Here is a 10,290-nt window from a genome sequence, read left to right on the forward strand (position 1 = left end):
TTTTCTTTTTCGGTAAAAGGAGTTTCATTGATCAGCCAGTGAACAACTCATGGCTACACAGAGGTGGAAGGCTTCCATAGCCATGGAGTGGATGGGGCCAAGATATCATATCCATTACAGGTACGGCCTTCCTGGTTAAAGCATCAGCGAAGCTTGGCTTTTCTCTCTCTTAAAAATCAGTAAAAGAGGAAGGTTGATAACCTTATCTTTCTCTTCCTTTGCTATATCGGAAGTGCTGATCTCTTCTTTTTGGTAAAAGCTCCATTGAGAAAAGCTGAGTCAGTAGTAAGTGGAACAATTCTCTAGTGCTTCTCATCAGTTTTATGTTAATCCACTTCTCATCTGTCGTTCTGTTGTATGCTTAACAGTCCCATGATTTTGTCTTTTTATTTTTCGGTAGAATCCCATGATTTTGTCTCAATCAACCTTATTTTAGGCCCTATGTAGTTCAGTAGTTGGCGTTGAGTTTGATTTTGTGTGTCATCTCATAGTTCATCATGTACTTTAGATCAAGACCCTTTTACCCAAGTTCCAAATTTCTTCTCAGTTTCAACATTTAATAATCTTGCTTCATTGATCATTCAAGAAAATCCGCTGCAAGAGTAGTTCGGCTTCCAACTCTGTTCATTTCTGGAACTTCCATCAATGGATTTCAAGTTCGAAGAGGCGACCATTGATGAGATTCAGTTGGCTTTCTCTCAAAATTCCCTTACATCGAAACAACTAGTCCAGCATTACAAAGATGCTATTGATAAGTGGAACACTATAATTCATGCTGTGATCGAGGTGAATCCTGATGCTATAACCCTGAGCGAGAGGGATTACCGTCTATCTCAAACCGACTGCTTCTCTTGTGATTGTGACAATCCTCCAGTTCCAGATGGACAAAAACTGCGAGGGATTCCAGTGCTGCTGAAGGACAATATTGCAACCAAGGATAAATTGAAGACGACAGCTGGGTCTTTGGCACTCGTTGGTTCTGTTGTCCCTCGAGATGCAGGGGTTGTTGACAGACTTAGGAGTGCAGGAGCTATCATATTGGGCAAAACTGGGCTTACAGAGTGGGCAAATGGGCGGTCTTCACAGATGCAGCCTGGTTGGAGTGCTAGAGGAGGTACAGTGCAGGTGAGGTTTTATTTCATGAATTTACTCGAATTCATCATTTCATGGTTAGGACCACTGAAATTGTGCTTCATTTCCTTGTTGGACCTGTTGATTTCAGAACCCATATCAAGAAGACTATTTCCAAGGAGGTTCAAGCACTGGATCTGCAGTTAGTGTTGCAGCAAACTTGGTAACGGTTTCCCTAGGGACAGAAACTGATAGCTCCATTATTCAACCTTGCAGTGTCAATGGTGTTGTGGGCATCAAGCCAACTGTGGGTCTTACTAGTAGGTCTGGAGTTATACCATTAAGCCTTAGGCAAGACACTGTTGGGTAAGCTTCGATTCCAACTATCTATTCCCTTTTGCCTTTTATAGTTTCGAGCTGCTTTATCTCATGGGAAGCTATTGGTAGTGCTAGACCAATTTGTATGAGGACATTTGAATATATGGTAGTATGCTGTTTATTTGATTCTTCCTAATCAATTCCCTTGGCAGCCCCATTGCAAGAACTGTGTCCGATGCTGTCCATGTGCTTGATGTTATTGTTGGTTATGATCCTCGAGATGAGATAACCCTTGATGCATCCAAATACATTCCAGCTGGTGGATACAAGCAGTTCCTGAGAATTGATGGACTCAGTGGAAAGAGAATAGCAAACCTATGGCACCATTTCAAAGTTATATATGATGATGATACCGATTCCCCTGTACCAAATATCTATCAGGATATTCTCAAATCGATGAGGTAAGGATATATTTCCTTGTTGCTGCTCCTTCAGGTTTCTTTCTTTGTTGTTGTATTAGCACAAAATCTTTTGTTTGCTTTGATGCCAGGGAGGAAGGAGCTCTTGTGTTGGATGACCTTGTGTTGCCTAACTTTGACACAATCGTATATCCAGATGAAAGTGGCGAAACGACAGCTCTTATGCATGAGACAAAGCGTGATCTAAATGCTTACTTCCCCAACTTGCTTGAATCACCAGTCAGGTCTTTAGCTGATGTTATTGCCTTCAACAAAGAACATGAAACAGAAGTAAGTTTCCATGTCATTAGATCCTTATTTCTTAAAATTAGATTCCTTCTCCACGTAAAATAAGCTGCTGCTGTATGAATTGTTGGACATCTTAATCATATTTACATCAAGTTATGGTTGTTGCTTATACTGTCTTCTCCATTTTTTGGATGATTAACTGTCTTCTATTTAGATTTATAGTATCAGTTATAATCAAAGGTTCTGCTTGGCTGTTAGTAAAGTATATACTTGCTGAACACTTGTTCACGGGTTCAAGTGCTGGAAACAGCCTCTCTAGAAACAAGGGTAAGGCTGTGTACATTTGAACCTCTCCAGACCCTGTTAAATGGAAGAGCCTTGTGCACTAGGTACTGCCTTCAGTACCACTTTTATTGAATCTTGGTTTATGATACAGATTGCTATTCAAATAATATTTCAGGGAAATGAGTTATTATTTATGGCAATCCCTGTCTGGATTCAGAACTTCAGATTTGTAATTATTCTTAAAACACTTTAAAGGGAACTTAATGCCACATTTAATCACCTGTTAGAAGTTTCACATTTTTATTTTATAACCTTTTGATAGCCTCCTGCAGGCAAAACAATTTCTTGGCATTAAGTCAGTTGGTTATCTGAGAACAATTTTTCATCTGAATAGGATTATACTACCAAACACTTACAACAATTAACACAAAGATTCTAGGGGAGTTAACAAAGAAAAGTTCAATTCTTTCATTCTGTTTAGGCAAAAAGGAAATATACAAGATAATTTCTGCCCCTTTTAAATATTGGAGTCAAGTCCTCATTGGCCCCTTACACAAAATCACTCCTACTTGCAGGAAATGATGGAGGAATTTGGACAGGATAAATTTGAAAATGCCCAACAAACTGAACTGCCAAGTGCTGCATATACAGAAGCGATCGAGAAGTTAGAAAATCTTGTCAAGGGCTTCGAGAAGTTCATGACGGATAATAATTTGGATGCATTTGTGGCTCCAGAATGGGCTGGAGCAACCATTCTAGCAATTGGAGGGCATCCTGGCATAACAGTACCTGCAGGTTTTGATCCTAGGGAAATTCCTGAAGGTTCTGATCCCAAGGGCACACCCATTGGTATCCTGTTTGGTGGACTCAAAGGATCAGAGGCAAACCTGATAGCGATTGCTTATTCATTTGAACAAGCAACCAAGAAAAGGCAACCCCCCATCATATATTCTAAAGCTGCTTAATTTGAATTGCTACAGAATTGTTGAACTCAAGCATTCCACTGCTTGTTTATTAACCAATATAGTAGAAAGCATGAACTCTGCTTCTATCCTGGGGAAGTATCTCAGGTATCAATGTATAATATGATTGCTACATTCCTGTTGGGGCATTCTTGTATCATTGAGGGTGTTATAACAATTGTAGTACAAATAAGAAAGAAAAAAATACAGGTGGAGCTTTGACAAAATTGTTTTCTTTTTAACTATAATGTAACAAATCCTAATCTGAATAATCTTAACCAAGTTAAAATGTATGACCATTTTAAGTTATGAATTTAATTTTGTATCACTGCTGATTTATTTTATGGTTCTAAGATAAACCTTGTTGGGACCAACCGATGAAGATATATACCAGTGCTTCCAAGCCAATTTTAATTGTATAATTGATGTTGAGTGCTGTGTGTGTGGGTGTGAGGTTTCTCAGATACATACCATATTTTTTTTAACAAAGGTGCTTTTTATACATAGGGAAATTGGGGATGCCATTTGATGAACCAATTTTGTAGGCGTAGGAAGATGACGCATGGATGCGAGGAGATTTACCACTCCAAGACTGCCAAATGACTGAGCAGATCAGATGGAGTAGAATGGCCATAAAGTACGGACAGGGTGTAGACAGACTCTGAAAAGGCGGAAGACTTTTTGCGAAAAGGAATGTACTTAGTCACTTCGAAAATATGTTCACGTACCCAAAATCTTCCTCGGCTTAGAATTCTTTCCGTTCCCCTTCCCCCTGCCCCTTCAGCCCCCTTGGTTTGGTTCAAAGGGCACATCCTGCGCCACTACTTCACTCTTTGGAGAAACCTCAATTTTGGTCTTTCTACCTAGGTTTTCATCATTTGCTGCCACATCCTTGCCAACTCTAATTGTATCCTTTGCGAGAATGGTTCAGAGAACTTTGACCGCCCTTTCTTCATTGGTAGGGATTAGTATTGGATTTTAAGAAATTTTTCAGGCTCCACTATTTGCGACAAAATTGATAAGCTAGTCTTTGGTTTTACTATCCACCACTTGTGGTGGGAGTGTAACTTTAAGAGATGGATTTTCAAACCTCGCCCCCCGAACATGATTTAGAAGGCCATCTACTTTGGTGTCTCTACTAAGCTTTACTCTATCCCCCTTCTCCCTATTGATGACACATTAAGGAAAAGTTCATTGTTGTTTCTTGAGGTCTGGCTCCTTCCTCCGACCTCCCTCTTGAAGGCTGGTTTGTCCTTTAAAATTAGAAGGAAAAAAAATATACAAATAAGACTAAATGGTCTAAAATAGAGAGTTTATGTTTTATTTGTAATGAACTAAGGCATTTCGCTTCTGAGTGTCCACAAAAATAAATCTCATGAGATGATAATTATGAGATAGTCTTCTTCTTCCCTTAATTTTTTTCTCTCCGGTAAAATGAGATAGTCTTTGAAGAAGTAGCGATTGGTAACACTAGTATTATTTATGTAGTAAATGCTCAGGAGATTAGACAAAGTCAATTGAAAAGCATCTTTCTCTTCTACTTTTGTGGAACCTCTCCAAGAAGTACCAACTAATGAATCTAATAGAGTAGTTGTTGTTGACCTAGGAAGGGAAGATATGACATTAAATTGAGCACAAATGCCAGGAGAAACAAAAAACAGCAGGGAGAAACAAAGCCACAAAAAAAGGCAACAGCAGAAAAAGGAAGAGGCACCAGGCCAGGACACCACGACACCAGGGAGCAAAAAAGCCACCGAAGGGGCAAACCAAGACCCCACGGAGGGGGAACCGCCACAACCCAAAGGCAAACAACAAGAAAAAGCGAAAAAACACACCCAAGCAAGAACAACCAAAAGAAAAACGAACCACAAGGAAGAACGAACACCCCGAAAAAAGAGCAGACAAAAACACAGCCAAGGGGAAGGAAAACAAGCGAAACGAAAAGACCCCAAAGGAGCAAAGGCAAAGAGGAAACAACAGAACGCCAGCGAAAGGCCAAGAACCAACCAGGACACAAAAAAAGGAAGAAGGAAAGAAAGAAGGGAGCCAAGACAGCAAGGGCACCAAAGGGCGGAGAGGACCACACAACCAACAACAAACCAGGAACAAAAAGAAAAGAAAAAAGAAAGGAACAAGAGGAAAGAAAGTGGGGAAGGGACCAGGCAAGGGCAGGGAGGGATTTGGGGGAGAACGTTTGTTGAAAGCAAGCACAAATTCAGGGCAAACACGCCTAAGTGTGAACGACAGCCTTGAGTTGAAAAAAGGGGCCAGCTTTGGGCCAAGATCATAACAGATTTGGACCTTTTCACAGTAACAACGTTTCATTGACACCCCTAATTCTATGCCATAGTCGAAAATACTTAATCCTAGGAAATCTCTCTCTCTCTCTCTCTCTCTCTCTCTTTTCCTACACCTTACCTTGTTAGAAACCACTCACCACAGCTAGAAACCACCATGGCCCTTCCTCCTGCTGGCCGCTACCACCCCCACGTGCCCCTTACCAGAAATCACTCACCCAAAATAAGCACACCCTATCGGCATCTCAGTATGCGTTTGGTAATGTTTTCGTTCTGAGAGACCAGTTCTTACGCAAACCATTTTTTAATGCTTTTGTGCTAAAAAGACCATTCTTTGCTTGGAAATGGGCGTTTGATAAATCCGTTTGAAAATATTATCAAAACATTATTAGAATAAGTAGGTGTTCGATAAACTCGTTCTAAGGTTTCAACCCGAACCAATTTTATCACTTTCGTTTATGTTCTTTGGTAAAAACATCTTGTTGATGTTCTGCAAAAGGCGTTCTTTAGAACACTTTCTGACCGATCCGTTCTTAAAGAACAGAAGAACAAACCGCTTTAACAAACGCCTATAACCTCTTCTTCCGTTTCCAAAGAATAGAAGAACGCCAAAAATGTTTTTTAAGAATGTTACCAAATGCACCCTCACCTTCACTTGTTCTTCACGAGCGTTGGATCGATAAGTAGACAGTAAATCACATGAACGATTTGACTTAGAGCGTTGTTTAGCTCAAATGGAGGAAGATGAAACTAGGGTTTCCTTGCAACTTGATTGCAGAGTGTTGTTCATCTTAAATGGAAGACGAATTAGGGTTTCCTTCTTCTTCAAATTCTATCTGTGAACTAGGGTTTCTTCTTCTTCAAGAATCTTTTTCTTTAGAGCTTCCATTGAAATCAGGGACCTAAACGAAATTAGGGTATCTTCTTCTTCAAATTCTTTCTGTGAACTAGGGTTTCTTCTTCTTCAAGCTTCTTCTTTTCCAAGAATCTTTTTCTTCAGAGCTTCCTTTGAAATCAGGGACCTAAATGAAATGATGCTCCTATGTTTTGGTTGTGTTTTTCAAATGATTTTGAAAATTCATAAGATTTGAAACCGTACATTTTGAAAACATATATATTGAATCGGGATTTTGAAAACGTACAAACTGAGCGATTCGTAGACAGTCCAGTGATTCACAAGAGTTAACCGTTTTGTTAAACAATAAAACCACATTTTTCCTCCTGAAAATGGGAGTGGCTGCGATTTGTTGAGTTTTGATCCAACGGCCTGCTTGATTGTCCTGCGCATTTTGAAGCAAAATCATAAAGGCAAGGTGTGAAATTTCGGTGAATTTTGTTGTTTTAGTAAAGGGCGATATGGCATTAGGGGGCAAAATGATATTTGCATTAAATCAACCATATATCGGCGAAAAGTAGGGGGAAAGGAACAGACGGACGGAAGTGGAATACCATATCGCACCATTATATTCAGACGGATTCGAATAAAATCCTATTTTTCGGAAGGATTCAGTTGGATTCGGATGATAAGTGGATAATTATATTTTTAAATATATTATTCTAAATGGGCATGAGTAAAGATCAAATATAAGTTTTCGACTACCTATTTACATCTTTACCATGTTATTTGTGAAGTTTAGTTAGCAACTTTGGTAGCTATTTTAGTAGAAAATCTAGAAAAATAGTCACATATTACAAGTAAAAAATTTATAAAAATAAATCTAAATAAGTAACTTAATCGGATAATTTTATCGGACGGATAATAATCGGTGAGAAATGGGTAAACCATATCCGCATCCTATTAGTAATTAGACGGATTTGAATACCCTTCAATCGATGCGGAAACGAATTTTGGTTATCCATTTACACCCCTAGCAAAAAGACACAAGATCTCGACAAATAGTTAAAAAATCGGTTAACTCAACAATATATCGTGAAAAAAACAAAATCCCACAAGGCCCATAGGCTTCTTAGCTGCCTAATTCATAACCCAACTAGCCTTAATTCAATTAGGCCCACGGCCCACCCCGAATATGAGGAGTTGTCCTCATTGCTCTCTAATTGGATCCATGCAATTAATATTGCCGAAGCCCTAACCCAAACATTTCTCATCTAGTTCGGCAAACCATACATTTTTTCCCAATTGAAACCACCTCACATACGAACAAAACTTTGTCTATCATTTTAGGGTTTCACCAGTTTCGCCTTGGTGCAAAACCCCTGGTGTTGGCGAAACGAACCTTGTTTATAGAAAGTACTTTTAGTTTCACCCCTACTTAAAGGCAATCACCTATAAAAAAAAGGCATATCATTATTATATGATACAAATAGGCAAACCTAGTCAATTGGTATGGGTGGCTGTATAATGACCTAGGGATGTCTCACCCAATATGCAAAATCTCAAAATCTCATTGAGATTTCACTGACATTTTTGGCGCATGGAAAAAGAAACACAGAAGGGGTTGATGGGTGTTTTGGGGAAGATGATAAGATTACTAGGGTCAAGTTGGTCAGCCTAAATTCACAGATGTGGACTGCTCGGCTCCAAATGTATAGAAATATTTAATATGTCAGTGAGCTAGTGACCCAGAGTGCTTGAACAATTGGTCATAAAGGTCTATTATTTGTTATTTTCTTATCTTTACTTGACTACATTTGTTTCATCAGTGAAACTTTCAGACTATGAGAGAAACTAAGAATGTGTGGTGACGATGGTGTATTGAGCACTCTATGGAAGCAAAGAAGATAAATGAGGGCAAGAAAATTGCGGAGAGAAAGAAGATGAAATAGAACGAGCCTTTTCAAATAGAAATAGAATTGGGTTTTTTTTTTTTTTTTTCACTTTTCATGTACACTTGGTCAAAATCATTGTTGTTCGAACGAAAGAAAGAGATATCCTTCCTTTGTCTAGCCAATCACCTTTGATTTTCATTTTAACCACTTTCAATAATAAAAAAATGGTGCTCTGGTTGGGTTTTGATCAGCTCGTAGCCATGGAGTCGATGGGGCCAAGATGTCATATGCTGTATAGCTACGGCCTTGCTCGCTTGAACATAGCCAAGCTCCGCTTTTAACTCTCTTAAAATCAGAAAGAGAGGAAGATAGATAACCTTATTCTTCTCTTCCTTTGCTGCATCAGAAGAGCTGATCCATTTCTTTTGGATAAAAGCTCCATCAATAGTAAGTGCAACATTTCTCTATTGCTTGATTTGCTTCCCTTCAGTTTTGTATTGTATACTTCTAACAGTCCGATGATATATCCTGCTCATTTTCCATTTTGCTCAATAAACCTTATTTGAGCCATATGTAGTTGGGGTTGACTTTGATTTTGTTGTGTCATCCCAGTTCATCATGTACTTTAGATCAGGACCCTTTTGCCCAAGTTTCAACATTTAATAATCTTACTTCATTGATCATTCAAGAAAATCCGCTGCAAGAGTAGTTCGATTTCCAGCTCTGTTCATTTCTGGAACTTCCATCGATGGAGTTCAAGTTCGAAGAAGCGACCATTGATGAGATTCAATTGGCCTCTCAAAACCACATCGAAACAACTAGTCCAGCATTACAAAGATGCTAATGATAAGTGGAACCCTATAATTAATGCTGTGATCGAGGTGAACCCTGATGCTCTAGCCCTGAGCGAGAGGGATCACCGTCTATCACAAACCAATTGCTTCTCTTGTGATTGTGACTATCCTCCAGCTCCAGATGGAAATAAACTGCGAGGGATTCCAGTGCTGCTGAAGGACAATATTGCAACCAAGGATAAATTGAAGACGACAGCTGGGCGGCACTCGTTGGTCTGTTGTCCCCGAGATGCAGGGGTTGTTGACAAACTAGGAGTGCAGGAGCTATCATACTGGGCAAAGCTGGGCACAGAGTGGGCAAATGGGCGGTCTTCAAAAATGTGGCCTGGTTGGAGTGCTAGAGGTGGTACAGTGCAGGTGAGGTTTTATTTCATGAATTTTTATTCATGATTTCCATTGTATTTTGAGTACTGAACTTGTTGGACCTGTTGATTTCAGAACCCATATCAACAAGGCTATATCGCAGGAGGTTCAAGCACAGGATCTGCAGTTAGTGTTGCAGCAAACTTGGTGACTGTTTCCCTAGGGACAGAAACTGATGGCTCCATTATCAACCCTTGCAGTCTTAATGGTGTTGTGGGCATCAAGCCAACTGTGGGTCTCACTAGTAGGTCTGGAGTTATACCATTAAGCCTTAGGCAAGATACTGTTGGGTAAGCCTGCCCTCAACAATCTAACACCTCTTGCCCATGCGAGAGGCAACTCAGGGAAGCATGATGGTGACAAACCAAGTGAGTACACAAAATATGGGAGTGTGCTGTTTGTTTGGTTCTTCCTAATCAATTTCCCTGGCAGTCCCATTGCAAGAACTGTGTCCGATGCTGTGCATGTGCTCGACGTTATTGTTGGTTATGATCGTCGAGATGAGATAACCCTCGATGCATCCAAATACATTCCAACTGGTGGATATAAGCAGTTCCTGAGAGTTGATGGACTCTATGGAAAGAGAATAGCAAACTTATGGCACCATTTTAAATTTATATATGGTAGCGACCCTGATTCCCCAGTACCAAATATCTTTCAAGATAATCTCAAATCTATGAAGTAAGGATATAGAACCAGTCTG

At 39.7% G+C, this 10,290-nt stretch overlaps 1 protein-coding gene and 1 pseudogene across 4 annotated transcripts; both read left to right on the forward strand.

Moving 5' to 3' along the window:
• On the forward strand, positions 1 to 3,780 carry LOC149012687 (putative amidase At4g34880). 3 transcript variants are annotated; one of them, XM_089158387.1, is made up of 6 exons: positions 1 to 285; positions 548 to 1,125; positions 1,223 to 1,437; positions 1,602 to 1,850; positions 1,940 to 2,138; positions 2,957 to 3,778. In XM_089158387.1, the coding sequence occupies exons 2-6, from the start codon at positions 646 to 648 to the stop codon at positions 3,344 to 3,346; spliced, it is 1,533 nt and encodes a 510-aa protein (XP_089014513.1). In that variant the 5' UTR covers positions 1 to 285; positions 548 to 645; the 3' UTR covers positions 3,347 to 3,778. The 3 variants fall into 3 exon arrangements, with proteins under 3 accessions (XP_089014513.1, XP_089014514.1, XP_089014515.1); XM_089158388.1 differs by having other exon boundaries at positions 587 to 1,125; XM_089158389.1 differs by lacking the exon at positions 1 to 285 and having other exon boundaries at positions 612 to 1,125; positions 2,957 to 3,780.
• Positions 3,781 to 8,351: 4,571 nt separating this feature from the next.
• Positions 8,352 to 10,290, forward strand: LOC149012688 (putative amidase At4g34880; annotated as a pseudogene). The gene is made up of 4 exons (XR_016173927.1): positions 8,352 to 8,817; positions 8,983 to 9,581; positions 9,663 to 9,877; positions 10,020 to 10,290. The product of XR_016173927.1 is annotated as a putative amidase At4g34880 (transcript).

This window comes from Hakea prostrata, chromosome 6 (assembly GCF_041222555.1).
Source record: "Hakea prostrata isolate BN-2017 chromosome 6, UWA_Hpros_2, whole genome shotgun sequence".
In the NCBI taxonomy this organism is placed as follows: Eukaryota; Viridiplantae; Streptophyta; class Magnoliopsida; order Proteales; family Proteaceae; genus Hakea; species Hakea prostrata.